Genomic DNA, 19,723 nt, shown 5'->3' on the forward strand with positions numbered 1-19,723 from the left:
TAATACGTATTTGTGTATACAAAGTATTTATTCTAATATATGTATTTCTAATGTTTTAATCGTTTGACAGGACTCTGCCAGCCAGGAGAGTTTCGAAACAATATAAGCAACTTGTGTCAATATTGTAATAGAGGTTATTATCAGCCGAATATCGAAGAAAACGAATGCTTAAAATGTGCCGCAAATTATACAACTTTATCAAACAAGTCAAAAAGCAAAGAAGACTGTATTTGTAAGTAATTGTGTTATCCTTTACAAACAATCTAGTTTATATATATTGTTAAAACTTACTTTGTTATCTCCCTTTAATTGTACTCACCAATTATCCAAGATGAACAAATAACATCTAAACATTTTATGTCAATGTCAAGATTCTTTCCAACTCCAAAAAAACCTTTACAATAACGACATCCATAGGTTTTCAGGTGTGCTGAAAACGAATATTACAGTGGCGTAAGATATATTATTCATGATTTAAAGAAATTACTTTTCCAAAATAGTAATCAGTTTTCTATATAAAGTTAACGTAAAATGAGTACCCACTTTTCGTCCACTTAGTGATACTTTTGGTTTTATTTTGGGCTGCATAAAACTTTTATTAGTATATTTTTTCTTACTTTCTACCTTCACTATAACCTTTAAAACAATGACTTTTTAAAGTTTTCGCATATCCTAAAAACGCATGCCAAGTTAAAGTTAGGTGCAAACAAGTAGTTTTGCGGATATTTAGCAATGTAATTTTTTACTTTTTCAGTGGTGGACATTTTTGTACGCACAAATTTAAATGCGATATTCGCTTTTAGCAAACGTATAAAAGTAGGAATTTTTAATTTTTTGTGGAGTTATAAAAAATTCATTGATCAAATTCTATCTGACAATTTACAATTTAGTCTTTAACTCATTATATCCAGTTTATTATTGTTTCATGATATTTAATTTTAAGTAATTAATATTAAGTCGTTACGTGTCGTATGATCAGATAAGAGAAATCTATAAATTTGTTAGTCTGATTAATACTTAAAAATATTGATGCTTCATCCTCAGCATCTTAGTGCAGACTGATCAATCTTCATAACATCATAAAAATTATTTCAGTCTATATATCTATAAAAGTGAAAGTGTCTGTGTGTCTGTCTGGGTACATGTCCCTACGCACTAACGCTGTTAATTTTCAGTCTACAGACTCGAAATTTGATATAGAGGGTATTGAGATTTGGGAAAATCTTTGTAATCGGTATTCAGCCAGAATTTGGCTGTTAAGGGGTCAAAGTTCAACAATTTGACCTTTGAGAACTCTACAAAACTCCTCCAACAGTTTTGAGTCTACAACCTTGTAATTTAAGATATAGGTTTCTTGGACATGGATCTAAATTAATAACTTTATTTGAGTCCAAAACAATATATGTTAAGGGGCCATAATAGGGATCAAATTAAGAAAAATTGACCGCTTTTTTTTTTGCTCAACATACACCTCCAAACACCCGGGCAACGCCGGGCTGAAATGCTAGTTTATGATAAACGAAATAGTAAACATCGTCGCCAAATATAAACCACGTTGTGACAAGTAATAGTAATTTTTTCATGCAAGATTAACAGCTGATGTATCGCATAGGATTATTTCATCCATTGACGAGGATTGGTTTTAGTGCAATATATTTCTTCCCTCTCTCTTGTAATCCCATTAACACGGAGTATGGTGATTGTGTTCTCGGTCATCGTGCGTACTAAAATGCAAATGGTTATAATTGCCCACAATCTTTCCTTCTCATCTTCGTTTGAGTTCGCTCACTTCTCCATCCGAGCGAAAACAACTTTTAACATGAATTTGTTCAAACAAATAATAATACGATTACAATAAGGATATCTGCAATAGTAACTGTTTCCCTAATCGATACTGGCTAAGCTTCAATCTATTATTCACCCTTTAAAGCATTTAGCACAAAGACTTGTCGAGCTACAACCATGCTCAACAATTTTTCTTTCTCTGTGTGCGTGAAACAAATCGGAATTTACATGAAGGTTTCTTATAGAAAATGTCCGTCCTTGAAACACATTGCAACAAGTCCGCTTCTAATTGTCTATAACATATTTATTTTCAATTCATCAATAATAATCGATAAACATACGATAAATAAAATTTCAAGTTTGTATTTTTTCAGTGTATTGTGCATCGGCTGGATATGAAGTTGGTCCATCCAGAAATGAATGCATTCCATGCGCTAAAGGATTTTACAAGAATGCGACAGCTGGAGTTGAGGAAAAATGTAGTCGATGTCCACAGAACTTTACGACTTCACTAAATCAAGGAGCAACCAAAATTGAGGATTGTGATTTCAGTAAGTATTTTTTTTTTTATTAAATATATTCGTTCCTGTCATAGTTAGAACGTAAACGGTGGTCGCGTATTTTGAATCTGATAAAACGCAAGTTCGAAATTTATATCTATATAGAAGTAGCGGTCGTGTATGTGCGTGTGTGTGTACCTGTGTGTGTGCATGTGTCTGTACAACTGTCCTACATCTCACACCATCACTAAACCTGACATGATGACGGTCCCCCACATCAGAACGGTGCACACCATTTTGCAAGGTTAAGGTCAACATCAAGGTCATAGCCTATGTATATATATATATATATATATATATATATATATATATATATATATATATATATATATATATATATATATATATTCAATAACCCAAACAACTAAACAGAACATGCATGTTCGACGTATGAGTGGTATTTTGAAGTGTGTTGTCGGAAATTATTGGAATAAATGTTTTATATATATTATATTATATCATCTGATTGCACCAGGGGATCACCACACTTTTCAGCACATCTAGGTATACTTTGGTATTCTTTAAGCCGACTTCGAAGATGTGAGGTGCAACGATATCTCACCTACTGGAACTCACACGAAAGACTAAGGGTGCAAGTAAGAATCCTGTTTTCATAACTTGGATTGGTAGAGAGCATGAGTTGTACAGCGGCGCATCTCCAATCTTGCTCGTTGAACATTGTGTCACTTTCAGACATGACAGAAGGCTACTATGGCTCTTGGAATTTGTACACAACTGGCCAATTTGTAGATGAGTTAAGGAAAAATATAACCGATGTCCACAGAATTTATTTACGACTTCACTAAATCAAGGAGCAACTAACTAAATATGTTCGTTTCTGTCATGGTTACGACATAAACGATGGTCACGTCTTCTGAATCAATGAAATGCAAGTTCAAAACTTATAAATGCAATAATCAGTGTTCTGTGCTGAGTGAGGGGAACATTGTACGTATACGGCCTTTCTCAATTTGTATATGTTGCTGTTAGTGAGTCAATATATGTTTGTAAGTTAATGTTAAGTTTGCTTTTCAACGTATTGAAGTCTAAATGTTTTTCTCTACTAACGAGTAAACCTTTCGTGCGTTACAACGTTTTCGATTGTTAAGTTTCTGTTTTATAAGCAATTACATTTTCACGCTAACGTTACTATTTCGAACGAACAACAATCAAATATATCGAATTAAAACGATGCGATTATGAGATGCGATATGAGATGCAAAATGTTCTTTGGTTCTCGGGCTGACATAAACTATATAAGTTAATAAGTTATTTATGTTTCTGTTTCGTCGTATGGAATATTTACCTCCCCACACATTATGATATGATTGGCCGGTTATAATGTAACGTAACCTTTACACTCGAACCATGTCGTTACATTTTAACCAGTCGGACCGGCACGTTGTCTGGTACGATCGAAGAAAGAAACAGAGAAGGAGATAAAAATACGGCTCGGATTTTATTTTTTTTGTGATCATAAAAAAACATTTATTCCAATAATTTCCAACGACGCACTTCACTGTGCTCCAAAATATTACTCGCGCGTTGAACAAACACGTCAAGACGCCCTTCAACGCATATGTTTTTTTCATTGCCTGCCTTTCCGCTTTTTCGAGCATGCAAAACATTTCCTCTCTCATCGCATACGAGTTGCTCCCGACGAGTCATATCTTACCCATCTTCACTAAATTATATAAGAGTTTCTGTATGAAAAGTTTTTGACTAATTCTGTTTTTTAGTAAGCATAACCATCTTAAAGGAATTATGTAATAAAAGTTTGTGTATAAAACGTGTTTTTCTAATTATGTTTTTCTCTTGAGTAAATATAACAGTCCGCAATGGATTATATAATAAGCATTTGTGTATTAAATGAATTATGTAATAAAAGTTTGTGTATGGAACTTGTTTGACTAATGCAGTTTTTTGTTTTCTTAAAGGAATAAATGGATTAAGTAAGAGTTTATGTATGAAACATAGTTGTATAATGTATGTTTTTATTGAGGAAGTATAGCAAACTGAAATTAATTATATAATAAATATTTGTGTATACACAGTATTTGTCCAATGTATGCATTTTTAATGTTTTAATCGTTTGACAGGAATCTGCCCGCCAGGAGAGTTTCGAAACAATATAAGCAACTTGTGTCAATATTGTAATAGAGGTTATTATCAGCCGAATGTCGGAACAGGCGAATGCTTAAAATGTGCCGCAAATTATACAACTTTATCAAACAAGTCAAAAAGCAAAGAAGACTGTATTTGTAAGTAATTGTGTTCTCATTCACAAACAATCTAGTTTTATATATTGTTAAAACTTACTTTGTTATCTCCCTTTAATTGTACTCACCAATTATCCAAGATGGTTGCTTAACAAATAACATCTAAACATTTTACGTCAATGTCAAGATTCTTTCCAACTCCAAAAAAATCTTTACAATGACGACATCCATAGGTTTTCAGGTGTGCTGAAAACGAATATTACAGTGGCGTAAGATATATTATTCATGATTTAAAGAAATTACTTTTCCAAAATGGTAATCAGTTTTCTATATAAAGTTAACGTAAAATGAGTACCCACTTTTCGTCCACTTAGTGATACTTTTGGTTTTATTTTGGGCTGCATAAAACTTTTATTAGTATATTTTTTCTTACGTTCTACCTTCACTATAACCTTTCAAACAATGACTTTTTAAAGTTTTCGCATATCCTAAAAACGCATGCCAAGTTTAAGTTAGGTGCAAACAAGTAGTTTTGCGGATATTTAGCAATGTAATTTTTTACTTTTTCAGTGGTGGACATTTTTGTACGCACAAATTTAAATGCGATATTCGCTTTTAGCAAACGTATAAAAGTAGGAATTTTTAATTTTTTGTGGAGTTATAAAAAATTCATTCATCAAATTCTATCTGACAATTTACAATTTAGTCTTTAACTCATTATATCCAGTTTATTATTGTTTCATGATATTTAATTTTAAGTAATTAATATTAAGTCGTTACGTGTCGTATGATCAGATAAGAGAAATCTATAAATTTGTTAGTCTGATTAATACTTAAAAATATTGATGCTTCATCCTCAGCATCTTAGTGCAGACTGATCAATCTTCATAACATCATAAAAATTATTTCAGTCTATATATCTATAAAAGTGAAAGTGTCTGTGTGTCTGTCTGGGTACATGTCCCTACGCAATAACGCTGTTAATTTTCAGTCTACAGACTCGAAATTTGATATACAGGATGTTGAGATTTGGGAAAATCTTTGTAATCGGTTTTCAGCCAGAAATTTTACTGTTAAGGGGTCAAAGTTCAACAATTTGACCTTTGAGAAATCTACAAAACTCCTCCAACAGTTTTGAGTCTACAACCTTGTAATGTAAGATATAGGTTTCTTGGACATGGATCTAAATTAATAACTTTATTTGAGTCCAAAACAATATATGTTAAGGGGCCATATTAGGGATCAAATTAAGAAAAGTTGACAGCTTTTTTTTTGCTCAACATACACCTCCAAACACCCGGGCAATGCCGGGCTGAAATGCTAGTTTATGATAAACGAAATAGTAAACATCGTCGCCAAATATAAACCACGTTGTGACAAGTAATAGTAATTTTTTCATGCAAGATTAACAGCTGATGTATCGCATAGGATTATTTCATCCATTGACGAGGATTGGTTTTAGTGCAATATATTTCTTCCCTCTCTCTTGTAATCCCATTTACACTGAGGATGGTGATTGTGTTCTCGGTCATCGTGCGTACTAAAATGCAAATGGTTATAATTGCCCACAATCTTTCCTTCTCATCTTCGTTTGAGTTCGCTCACTTCTCCATCCGAGCGAAAACAACTTTTAACATGAATTTGTTCAAACAAATAATAATACGATTACAATAAGGATATCTGCAATAGTAACTGTTTCCCTAATCGATACTGGCTAAGCTTCAATCTATTATTCACCCTTTAAAGCATTTAGTACAAAGACTTGTCGAGCTACAACCATGCTCAACAATTTTTCTTTCTCTGTGTGCGTGAAACAAATCGGAATTTACATGAAGGTTTCTTATAGAAAATGTCCGTCCTTGAAACACATTGCAACAAGTCCGCTTCTAATTGTCTATTACATATTTATTTTCAATTCATCAATAATAATCGATAAACATACGATAAATAAAATTTCAAGTTTGTATTTTTTCAGTGTATTGTGCATCGGCTGGATATGAAGTTGGTCCATCCAGAAATGAATGCATTCCATGCGCTAAAGGATTTTACAAGAATGCGACAGCTGGAGTTGAGGAAAAATGTAGTCGATGTCCACAGAACTTTACGACTTCACTAAATCAAGGAGCAACCAAAATTGAGGATTGTGATTTCAGTAAGTATTTTTTTTTTTACTAAATATATTCGTTCCTGTCATAGTTAGAACGTAAACGGTGGTCGCGTATTTTGAATCTGATAAAACGCAAGTTCGAAATTTATATCTATATAGAAGTAGCGGTCGTGTATGTGCGTGTGTGTGTACCTGTGTGTGTGCATGTGTCTGTACAACTGTCCTACATCTCACACCATCACTAAACCTGACATGATGACGGTCCCCCACATCAGAACGGTGCACACCATTTTGCAAGGTTAAGGTCAACATCAAGGTCATAGCCTATGTATATATATATATATATATATATATATATATATATATATTCAATAACGCAAACAACTAAACAGAACATGCATGTTCGACGTATGAGTGGTATTTTGAAGTGTGTTGTCGGAAATTATTGGAATAAATGTTTTATATATATTATATTATATCATCTGATTGCACCAGGGGATCACCACACTTTTCAGCACATCTAGGTATACTTTGGTATTCTTTAAGCCGACTTCGAAGATGTGAGGTGCAACGATATCTCACCTACTGGAACTCACACGAAAGACTAAGGGTGCAAGTAAGAATCCTGTTTTCATAACTTGGATTGGTAGAGAGCATGAGTTGTACAGCGGCGCATCTCTAATCTTGCTCGTTGAACATTGTGTCACTTTCAGACATGACAGAAGGCTACTATGGCTCTTGGAATTTGTACACAACTGGCCAATTTGTAGATGAGTTAAGGAAAAATATAACCGACGTCCACAGAATTTATTTACGACTTCACTAAATCAAGGAGCAACTAACTAAATATGTTCGTTTCTGTCATGGTTACGACATAAACGATGGTCACGTCTTCTGAATCAATGAAATGCAAGTTCGAAACTTATAAATGCAATAATCAGTGTTCTGTGCTGAGTGAGGGGAACATTGTACGTATACGGCCTTTCTCAATTTGTATATGTTGCTGTTAGTGAGTCAATATATGTTTGTAAGTTAATGTTAAGTTTGCTTTTCAACGTATTGAAGTCTAAATGTTTTTCTCTACTAACGAGTAAACCTTTCGTGCGTTACAACGTTTTCGATTGTTAAGTTTCTGTTTTATAAGCAATTACATTTTCACGCTAACGTTACTATTTCGAACGAACAACAATCAAATATATCGAATTAAAACGATGCGATTATGAGATGCGATATGAGATGCAAAATGTTCTTTGGTTCTCGGGCTGACATAAACTATATAAGTTAATAAGTTATTTATGTTTCTGTTTCGTCGTATGGAATATTTACCTCCCCACACATTATGATATGATTGGCCGGTTATAATGTAACGTAACCTTTACACTCGAACCATGTCGTTACATTTTAACCAGTCGGACCGGCACGTTGTCTGGTACGATCGAAGAAAGAAACAGAGAAGGAGATAAAAATACGGCTCGGATTTTATTTTTTTTGTGATCATAAAAAAACATTTATTCCAATAATTTCCAACGACGCACTTCACTGTGCTCCAAAATATTACTCGCGCGTTGAACAAACACGTCAAGACGCCCTTCAACGCATATGTTTTTTTCATTGCCTGCCTTTCCGCTTTTTCGAGCATGCAAAACATTTCCTCTCTCATCGCATACGAGTTGCTCCCGACGAGTCATATCTTACCCATCTTCACTAAATTATATAAGAGTTTCTGTATGAAAAGTTTTTGACTAATTCTGTTTTTTAGTAAGCATAACCATCTTAAAGGAATTATGTAATAAAAGTTTGTGTATAAAACGTGTTTTTCTAATTATGTTTTTCTCTTGAGTAAGTATAACAGTCCGCAATGGATTATATAATAAGCATTTGTGTATTAAATGAATTATGTAATAAAAGTTTGTGTATGGAACTTGTTTGACTAATGCAGTTTTTTGTTTTCTTAAAGGAATAAATGGATTAAGTAAGAGTTTATGTATGAAACATAGTTGTATAATGTATGTTTTTATTGAGGAAGTATAGCAAACTGAAATTAATTATATAATAAATATTTGTGTATACACAGTATTTGTCCAATGTATGCACTTTTAATGTTTTAATCGTTTGACAGGAATCTGCCCGCCAGGAGAGTTTCGAAACAATATAAGCAACTTGTGTCAATATTGTAATGAAGGTTATTATCAGCCGAATGTCGGAACAGGCGAATGCTTAAAATGTGCCGCAAATTATACAACTTTATCAAACAAGTCAAAAAGCAAAGAAGACTGTATTTGTAAGTAATTGTGTTCTCATTCACAAACAATCTAGTTTTATATATTGTTAAAACTTACTTTGTTATCTCCCTTTAATTGTACTCACCAATTATCCAAGATGGTTGCTTAACAAATAACATCTAAACATTTTACGTCAATGTCAAGATTCTTTCCAACTCCAAAAAAACCTTTACAATGACGACATCCATAGGTTTTCAGGTGTGCTGAAAACGAATATTACAGTGGTGTAAGATATATTATTCATGATTTAAAGAAATTACTTTTCCAAAATGGTGATCAGTTTTCTATATAAAGTTAACGTAAAATGAGTACCCACTTTTCGTCCACTTAGTGATACTTTTGGTTGTGTTTTGGGCTGCATAAAACTTTTATTAGTATATTTTTTCTTACTTTCTACCTTTTTTTTATTACATTTTCACCCCAAACAAGGCGCATTGCAACTTTGGTATAGGGGGCTACTGTCAAGGGCAGCAACTACTGGGGCACTATGTTGGGATTTGGGCAGCAAAAGTCGGTTCACGTTGCACTTGAACTTCTGCATGTCAGTACAGTTAGGGAAGCAGTGACCTGTAATGGAATTCCAGAGTCTAGCGGTTCTGAGGAAGAAACTACTGGAGTAGAAAGATCTTTTACATCTAGGGATCTCTACTGTGTCCGGGTGGGATTTACCTGCCTGTTGGGTTTGTCGAGGGTGTCTACGTCGTGGGGGCACAAGTGTCTTCAGTTCGTCAGAGTATTCACCATTAAAATACTTGTAGAACAGGCAGAGGGATGCAACGTTTCATCGATGGGTCAGAGGCTTAAGCTTAGATGCCAGTTCAGGGCCTATCAGATTTGCGACTCTTTTTTTAACCTTGTCTAGGAGTGAGAGACTAGCAGCAGATGCACAAGCCACAATGGGATAATACTCCATACATGGGCGAATGGTGGCCTTATAGAGGTACAGGATACTTTCAGGTGTCAGTAGTTTTCTAACACGGTAGAGAGAGAGAGAGCCTACCTTTTTCGCAGCGGTCCTGGCAATGTTTTCAATATAATTGTTCCAACTCATGTTTCTTGTGAACGTTAGGCCAAGCAGTTTGTAAATATGTACTCTCAGACAGGGAGTCACTAGCCATTGCTATTGGTGGCAGAGAAGGTGTCTTGTAATTATTGAAGGAAACCAGTTTAGTCTTGGCAGGATTGAATGTGACCATCCATTTATATCCCCATTCCACTACAGATTGGAGGTCATCCTCTAGTGTTTTTGCCATTTCTTTAGATATGTGTTCATTTGTTTTCCTGTCATGCCTGTTATAGAGTTTAGTGTCATCAGCATATATACCCATCTCAGAGGCAGTTTTGTCGGGGAGGTCATTAATAAATATTAGGAACAATAGAGGTCCAAGGATAGACCCCTGAGGCATTCTCGCATTTATATCACACTGTTTAGATGTACGACCGTCGAGGACAACCTGGATTTTTCTCTCATCTAAGAAGGATTTAATTATGTTAAGTATTCTACCAGTGATACCGTATGATTTAATTTTCCTGAGGAGACCCTTGTGCTACACTCTGTCAAAAGCCTTAGATATATCTAGAGCTACCGCTCTGCCTTCCCCCGCTTTGTCCAGTGAATGGTATATACGTTCAGAGATTACAGTGAGGATGTCAGCTGTGGAACGGGCATGTCTAAATCCATATTGTTTGTCAGTCAGAAGTTTAGCATCTGTAAGGTGCCGGGCTATAGCATGGTTAATTATGGTCTCAAATATTTTGGCAAAAAGTGGGAGAAGGCTAATGGGGCGATAATTTGATGGGTCAGTTCTTTCGCCAGAATTCTTGAATATTGGTACCACAGAAGCAGTTTTCCAACAGCCCGGAAAGCATGATTCATTAAGGCATTTGTTGTAGAGTTTGGAGGGAACTGGGGCTACTTCGGCTGACCACATTTTTAATAGCACAGCTGGGATGAGATCAGGTCCACGTGCTTTTGAAGTGTCAAGGTTTTTTATGATAGCGTGTATCTGAGCAGGGGTGATTTTTAGATCGTCTAGCGTGGCGTCTGTCCGCAAAGGAAAGTCAGGCAGGGGTGGTTGGTAGGGTCCAGTGTGGAGTTTGAGGCAAACCGGCTGGCAAGCATATTAGCCTTGTCGGTTGCTGAGCAACCAACCTCGTGATTGTTGGTTAGCGGGGGAATTGTTGATTGCCCATTATTTACTACACTGTTGTAGATTTTCCAGAAGTCACGGTTTCCTACTTTTTTTGCTTCGATGCGTTTTTTAGTGGTTTCAGTAAATTCTCTCTTAGCTGTCGCTGTTTCTTTCTTAACGTTACTTCTAGCTTCTATATACTTCTGTTTGTTTGAACTGGACTTATGTCGGTTAAATCTGCGGTATGCATGCTGCCTCTGAGCAATGGCAGTTGCGCAAGTCGACGTAAGCCATTGGGGAGAGTGGGGCTTGCTACAAAATTTGCGCATGGGAACATGTGCTTCCATTGCTGTCTTGAACAATTCAGTGGTCTCATTTGCGCACTGTTCAGCAGGAAGAGAAAAAATATTTTCCCATGGGGCATCTCTGATAAGATCTCTGATGGCTTCCCAGTCAGCCTTTTTATAATATCTCGTTGTTTTGAGTACTGGCTCTTCAGTTTTGGGTCTAGAATTTAGGGCGATTTTTACGATTATCACTGCATGGTCAGCGTTCCCGAGTGGGCTGTCAGCATTTGTTGTACAATCCTCGGGAACTGTAGTCAGAAACAGATCTAGAAGTGATGCATGTTGTTCTTGCTGGTCAAGGAAACAGGTTGGAAACGTAACCATTTGTGATAGAGAGTGAGATATAGCAGAAATATGTGTTGTACTGCCCGCTGCATCTGTGTGAGTAGAGAATCCAAGCCAGTTTTTTGTGGTGAGCATTAAAGTCACCAAATACATGTACCTGTGCGCTAGTGTCAAGGGAGAGTGCTGTGTCTATGCTGTCAGGGACTTTGTTTATTATTGTGCAGTCCTGGGTCGAGAGAGAGAGAGAGAGAGAGAGAGAGAGCGGTAGAGAAAATAAAAGTAGCTAATGTTATGTTGTATGTTTAGTCTGAAGCACATAAAGGCTTGATCGTCCGTTTCTAGGTTTGTTTCTCTAGTCAGGTGGAGGGTGTTACGAATGTAGACTCCAAGTCCGTGCATATGTCTGTCAGAGTCCTTACGGCAGAGTGGGAGATAGCCAGGCATGTTAAAGTAGTTAGAGGGAATGGAGGAGTGTAGGTTAGTCTTGCTTAGTGCTAAGATATCCGGGGTATTTGTTAGGAGAAATGCTTCAACATCAGCTAAATTAGTTCTAAGCCCACGGATGTTAGTAAATGCAAGCCTCAAGGGAGGAGGCAAGTTGGATTTGTTTGACCCTAGGCCTGGTTTAAGCTTATTTTTTTTATTGTACTGTCATTATGTTTTTAAAGAGTTTTAGTTAGGTGAGGGGGGGAGCTGAACAAGAGGTTATGCAGAGTAACAGACATGCAACGCAAGTAAACCATTTGGTGACCTTTCTTCAACTAGGACTGTGGACTCGGGAAAGCCCATCGGGGATGAGTGGAAGGTTCCTTTCCATGCGCGACATGGCACTACAAACATCCCGATATTATACATCTGTTGATGGAGCAGCCGCTCTAAGCGCTACCAAAAAGTTAGGGCTCCTGTACTACCAGTCGGAAACAGTAGCCAGGAACTGTCAATCCGGTACCCTCAGCCCATCAGTAGAAGATCACCCCAATCTAATTGCACAGGCATGCGTGGTACTCAAGCACTCCCAAGTGCCCAGTTATGAGGGGTGGGATTTGTCGGGAGTTGGGGAACGGCATTCAATGCCCTAGACAATTAACAAGATCTACCACTAAGTGTTTTGTCGATTCACCTGTGATAGTGTCTCTGCGCCTGACTAATAGGCAAAGAAGGAGTATGGACGCCGGCGATAGACAGAGCCTATCTACTCCTTAAGCAATTTAGGTTTGCAGACCGGTAATTTGTTTGAGTCACCAGCTCTAGGAAGGTTGTCGTCCAAGACCAGAGAGGCCTCCTTCCCCTTTGGTTTAGTTTCAGAGTTTTCTTTCTCCTAGACGGGTGATCTGGGAAGATCTACTGGGTCCATCAGCCCTGAGAGGGTTTGCTGCGCGCCTGGGTCCTACTCCAGGTATTTCTGCGACGCCACGTGGTTAGTTAATGTTAAAGGGTTAGTTTGTAGAGGTTATATATCTAATGAATAGTTTATTTAGGGGCATGCAGTGGAAGCGGTTTTGTGGGGAGGCTTGTTAGAAAAGCGTTAGTGCGGATTAGGACTCTTACCTTAGGTTTCCCATTTTTTTAAACTTTATGTTAGTTTAGGTTAAGGATAACTTTATAGTTTGAGTAGGTATTAGGAATTGATTTAAAAAATTTAGCCCAGTCTTTGTATATTTAGGTTTACGAAGGTTAATTAACTATAACCTTTAGACAATGACTTTTTAAAGTTTTCGCATATCCTAAAAACGAATGTTAAGTTTAAGTTAGGTTCAAACAAGTAGTTTTGCGGATATTTAGCAATGTAATTTTTTACTTTTTCAGTGGTGGCCATTTTTGTACGCGCAAATTTAAATGCGATGTTCGCTTTTAGCAAACGTATAAAAGTAGGTATTTTTAAGTTTTTGTAGAGCTAGAAAGAAAGTCATTGATCAAATTCTGACGATTTACAATTTCGTCTTTAACTCATAATATCCATTTTATTATTGTTACATGATATTTAATTTTAAGTAATTAACATTAAGTTGTTACGTGTCGTATGATCAGATAAGAGAAATCTATAAATTTGTTAGTCTGATTAATACTTAAAAATATTGATGCTTCATCCTCAGCATCTTAGTGCAGACTGATCAATCTTCATAACATCATAAAAATTATTTCAGTCTATATATCTATAAAAGTGAAAGTGTGTGTGTGTGTGTGTGTCTGTCTGTCTGAGTACATTTCCCTTCCTAATAACTCTGTTAATTTTCAGTCTACAGACTCGAAATTTGATATAGAGGGTATTGAGATTTGGGAAAATCTTTGTAATCGGTATTCAGCCAGAATTTGGCTGTTAAGGGGTCAAAGTTCAACAATTTGACCTTTGAGAACTCTACAAAACTCCTCCAACAATTTTGTGTCTAACAACTTGTAATTTAAGATATAGGTTTCTTGGACATGGATCTAAATTAATAACTTTATTTGAGTCCCAAACCATATATGTTAAGGGGCCATAATAGGGATCAAATTAAGAAAAATTGACCGCTTTTTTTTTTTGCTCAACATACACCTCCAAACACCCGGGCAACGCCGGGCTGAAATGCTAGTTTATGATAAACGAAATAGTAAACATCGTCGCCAAATATAAACCACGTTGTGACAAGTAATAGTAATTTTTTCATGCAAGATTAACAGCTGATGTGGTCGCATAGGATTATTTCATCCATTGACGAGGATTGGTTTTAGTGCAATATATTTCTTCCCTCTCTCTTGTAATCCCATTAACACTGAGTATGGTGATTGTGTTCTCGGTCATCGTGCGTACTAAAATGCAAATGGTTATAATTGCCCACAATCTTTCCTTCTCATCTTCGTTTGAGTTCGCTCACTTCTCCATCCGAGCGAAAACAACTTTTAACATGAATTTGTTCAAACAAATAATAATACGATTACAATAAGGATATCTGCAATAGTAACTGTTTCCCTAATCGATACTGGCTAAGCTTCAATCTATTTTCACCCTTTAAAGCATTTAGTGCAAAGACTTGTCGAGCTACAACCATGCTCAACAATTTTTCTTTCTCTGTGTGCGTGAAACAAAACGGAATTTACATGAATGTCCGTCCATGGAACACATTACAATATGTCTGCTTCTTATTGTCTATAACATGTTTATTTTCAATCCACCAATAATAATCGATAAACATACGATAAATAAAATTTCCAGTTTGTATTTATTTTCAGTGTATTGTGCATCGGCTGGATATGAAGTTGGTCCATCCAGAAATGAATGCATTCCATGCGCTAAAGGATTTTACAAGAAAGCTACAGCTGGAGTTGAGGAAAAATGTAGTCGATGCCCACAGACCTTTACGACTTCACTAAATCAAGGAGCAACCGCACTTGAAGATTGTGATTTATGTAAGTATTTTTTTTAATAAATATATTCGTTCCTGTCATAGTTAGAACGTAAACGGTGGTCGCGTATTTTGAATCTCATAAAATGCAAGTTCGAAATTTATATCTATATAGAAGTAGCGGTCGTGTGTGTGCGTGTGTGTGTATGCGTGTGTCTGTACAACTGTCCTACATCTCACAGCATTGGACCGACCATCACCAAACCTGACATGATGACGGCTCCCCCACATCAAAATGGTGCACACCATTTTTCAAGGTTAAGGTCAACATCAAGGTCATAGCCTATGTATATATATATATATATATATATATATATATATATATATATATATATATATATATATATATATTCAATAACTCAAACAACTAAACCGAACATGATCAAATCTGGCAGGATGATGATGTCTGTTGTAGGTATGGAGTACACTATTTATCAAGGTCAAATAAAATGTAAAGGTCAGGACTTTTGTGTATACTCGGGTACCTACTTCGCGGGCACACGAGCCTAACGTAAAGTCCCGCGCAAAACGCGTGTATCTTTGTTTATAAATATAATAGTCGGTGAGACTGTCTTAGTGAATGCGGCTTTTTTAGTTTATATATGTTGTTGCTTGGTACTGTGTCAATATATGTCTGTAAGGTAATGTTATGTATGCTTTTAAACGCCTCGAATGTATTGATGTTCGAGTTTGTTTTTTTTCCCCGCCTAACGGTTTGGTTTGCGTTGTTGAGGTTTCTGTTTTATAAGAAATTGCATTTTTACGCTAACTTTATTCTTGCGAACGAACGAAAATCAAACATTTAGTATTAGTTAGGAGATTAATTATGTTTAGTCGTATGACATATCTACCTCCCCACACATTCCATCCATCCATGCTTCCGTTCAGTCTTAAAAGACAAAGGATACCTCCTGCAAGTGCAGCTGCACGTGCAATTGTGAGGCAAGGGTTGCGCAATCCTCAACCACACCTCTCCTGAATCGGCACTGTTTGAGTCTACTGGCAAGGAGAAGACCAGGACGACTGGAAACAATGCCGAGATAAGCGGAGAGCACATACAGCACCAGAAAGTCCCAAATGGTCATCCATTTAGTACTGACCAGGTTCAACGTTGCTTAACTTCGGTGATCCAGCGGGAACCGGTCGGTCATCATAATGTAGCGCGACCGTTACACTTTAACCATATCATTATATTTCAACAACTCGGAGCCGCACGTTGTCAAGTACCGTGGCAGGAACAAGCTAACAAGTAAGGAATAAAAAATATGACTCGGCATTTCTTTTTGTGAATATAAAAATATTTATTCCAATAATTTCCGACAACACACTTCAAAATACCACTCATACGTCGAACGTGCATGTCAAAATGTCCTTTAAGCACGTATCTTATTCGTGGCCTGCCTTTCCGCTTTTTCAACCACGTGGTGCAGTTCCTCCTCGCCACATACGAGTCAAAACACGTTCCATCGCTTCCTTCGCTCGACCATGTACTGTCTTTTTCTGCCTTTTTCCTCCCCTCCTTCTCGTGACGTAAGCACGTGCACACTTACTTAATTTGCATATGTGCTAACATGGTTGCTGTTGCAAATATATTTACCTTATTATCTCCCTTTAACGGTGCTCACCAACAATCCAATATCAATAAGTAATTGTGTTATCCTTTACAAACAATCTAGTTTTATATAGTAAAAACTTACTTTATTATCTCCCTTTAACGGTGCTCACCAACAATCCAACATGGTTGCTTAACAAATAACATCGTAACATTTTACGCCATGTCAAGATTCCTTCCGACTCTAAAAAAACTTTATATTGACGACTTTTCTGGGGTTTTACGGGTGCTGAAAACGAATATCACATTTAAAAGTCGCTTAGAGAAAGAGTCTTTATGACATGAAGAAATTACTTTTTCAAAGTGGTGATAACTTTTCTATAAGAAATTAACGTAAAATGAGTACCCACTTTTTGGCCACCAAGTGATAATTTTATTTGTGTTTTGAACTGCTTAAAAGTTTTTTTGGTCAATTTGTACTTACTTTCTACTTAAATATTATGTTTAAAAACAACAACTTATCTAAGTTTTCACGTATGCTAAAAACGAATATCACATTTAAATTTGCCGCAAACAAGTAATGTTCCGGATATTAAGCAATGTAATTATTGATGGTATTAGTAGTAGCCATTTTTGTACGCGAAAATTTAAATGTGATATTCGTTTTCAGCACACCGGAAAACCAATAATAATTGTCATTATAAAGTAGATTTAGAGTTAGAAAGAAAGCAATTAATCAAATATTATCTGTAAATTTACACGTAATTTCGTCTTTCTTAAAATATTCACATTGTTATTCTTTTATGATTATTTCTTTTAAGTAATTAACATTAAATTGTGATGTATGCTCAGATAAGAGAAATCTATAACTTTGTTATTCTGATTAATATTTAAAAATATTGATGCTCCATCTTCAGCATCTTAGTACAGACAGATCAATCTTCATCCATTTCTTTCATATCACGAGTTGTTAAAAAAAAGGAAAATATTATTGTTTTAAGAGATTATATTTTAAACGATTAGATAGAGCAACAGAAGCTATTTAAAATGATATAGAAAGTAAAGGTATTATAGCTTATTTGAATATACGTCAATTGAAATCAGAATTAAAAATTCCGCAAGAAATTCTTTCTCAACTAAATAATTAACATTAAGTTTTGACGCGTAATATGCTCAGATTAAAGAAATATATAAATTTGTAAAAATATTGATGCTTCATCCTCAGCATCTTTGTACACACAGATCAAGCTTCAAAAGATAATGAAAAAACTATTTCAATTTATGATAAATGAAATAGTAAACATCGTCGGCAAAAATAAACCGCGTTGTGACGAGCAATATTTATTTTCTCTTGCAAGATCATGATGTGCTCGGATAGTGTCATTTATCCATTTACGAAGGTTGGTTTTAGTGCAATATATCTATCTCCCCTATATTGGCAACTCCGTAACATTGAGGATGGTGATCGTGTTCTGAGTTTTAGTGCGTGCGGATGGGGCCGACAAGACCAATCTTGCCTTGAACTGTCTTTTACAGTAAAGGTCGGCAGCTCCGTTTACATTTGGCCCGAGAGAATTCTCTTTACCTCCTACTCTTTCTCTTATGTTCGAGGTCCGCACAGTGGTTGCCTTCAAGATGGTTCACTTGTCCTTCGCCTCGGTCTCCCATGTATATGTATTAATGCCAGTGCAATATATATGTAGACACTGTATAATCACGTTGACACACTGGTTCCTATCAGATCATCGAAGTTAAGCAACGTTAATCCTAGTCATTACTAAAATGGTTGACCAATTTGGGAATTTCAGGCGCTGTATGTAGGAGGACGTCGAAACCTCTCAGCAAGAATTGCAAAACCTTTAAATTGTCATCTCCCTTAACGAGAATATACATGCAACTGCGGATCCTTGCGAATGTCATATTCCCATGGAACTTCCTTCTTCCGAGGAAGCCAGTTAAACCAGGAGAGGGTTAATGCTGTTTCACACACACACACACACACACACAAAATATATATATATGTGTGTGTGTGTTTATGTGTGTGTGTGTTTGTGTATGTGTGTGTGTGGTGATTGAATCGCCTAGGAATTCCTACGAACGCTAAAATGCAAATGGTTATAATTTCCTACATTCTTTCCTTGTCAGCTTTGTTGGAATTCGTTGCCTTTTTCCATCCAAACAATAACTTTTAACATAATGTGTTCAAACAAATAAGATTACAATAAGGATATCTGCAGTAGTAACTGCTTGCCTCAAGAAATGATTAATAGTTTTCCTTGCTCTGTGTGTTTAAAACTAAACAGAATTTACATGAAGGTTTCTTTTAAAAAATGTCCGTTCATAGAGTCCATTACAACAAGACTGCTTCAGATGGTCTATAACATGATTATTTTCAATCCATCGATTACATTCAATAAACTTAAGATAAAAAAAGGAGTTTGTATAATTTTTTCAGTTTATTGTGTATCGGCTGGATATGAAATTGGTCCATCCAGAAATGAATGCATTCCATGCACTAAAGGATTTTACAAGAATGCGACAGCTGGAGTTGAGGAAAAATGTAGTCGATGTCCACAGAACTTTACGACTTCACTAAATCAAGGAGCAACCAAAATTGAAGATTGTGATTTCAGTAAGTAATTTTTTTACTAAATATATCGTTCCTGTCATAGTTAGAACATAAACGATGGTCACGTCATTTGAACCTGATAAAACGCAACTTCTGAAATCTTTATATATAAAGTAGTAGCGTTCGTGTGTATGTGAGTGTGTGTCTGTCTGTATTTACACGTGTCCTAAAGCCTATACTACTCGATTAATCCAGACAAAACCTGGCATGATCATAGACAATCACCTAGTAGTGATTCAAATCATTTTCAATGTCAAAAGTCTAGATCATAGTATATGCACGTATCTTATGTATCAATATGTATGTAACTTTCAACCCCCACGACTGAACCGATGATGATACACCCTGACATGAGTATGGTCTCCTACCTAAGGATGGTGCACACTATTTTTCAAGGTCAAGGTAAAATGTTAAGGTCAGAACTTTGGTTAACTCTCGGGTACGC

The 19,723-nt window shown here is 36.1% G+C and overlaps 1 protein-coding gene across 2 annotated transcripts in view; it reads left to right on the forward strand.

Moving 5' to 3' along the window:
• LOC145287716 (uncharacterized) overlaps positions 1-19,723 on the forward strand; it is a 640,174-nt gene that overhangs the window by 563,882 nt on the left and 56,569 nt on the right. The window contains exons 11-17 of one of the 2 annotated variants that reach the window (XM_080135468.1): positions 71-232; positions 2,160-2,336; positions 4,445-4,606; positions 6,540-6,716; positions 8,791-8,952; positions 14,925-15,101; positions 19,105-19,281. The exons of the other annotated variant lie outside the window; for it this stretch is intronic. Coding sequence (XP_079991594.1) covers positions 71-232; positions 2,160-2,336; positions 4,445-4,606; positions 6,540-6,716; positions 8,791-8,952; positions 14,925-15,101; positions 19,105-19,281 — 1,194 coding nt within the window. The remainder of the gene's footprint in view (positions 1-70; positions 233-2,159; positions 2,337-4,444; positions 4,607-6,539; positions 6,717-8,790; positions 8,953-14,924; positions 15,102-19,104; positions 19,282-19,723) is intronic. 2 annotated transcript variants of the gene reach the window in all.

The sequence above is a fragment of the Euprymna scolopes genome, chromosome 11 (assembly GCF_053919585.1).
Source record: "Euprymna scolopes isolate OS-2025 chromosome 11, ASM5391958v1, whole genome shotgun sequence".
Classification (NCBI taxonomy): Eukaryota; Metazoa; Mollusca; class Cephalopoda; order Sepiida; family Sepiolidae; genus Euprymna; species Euprymna scolopes.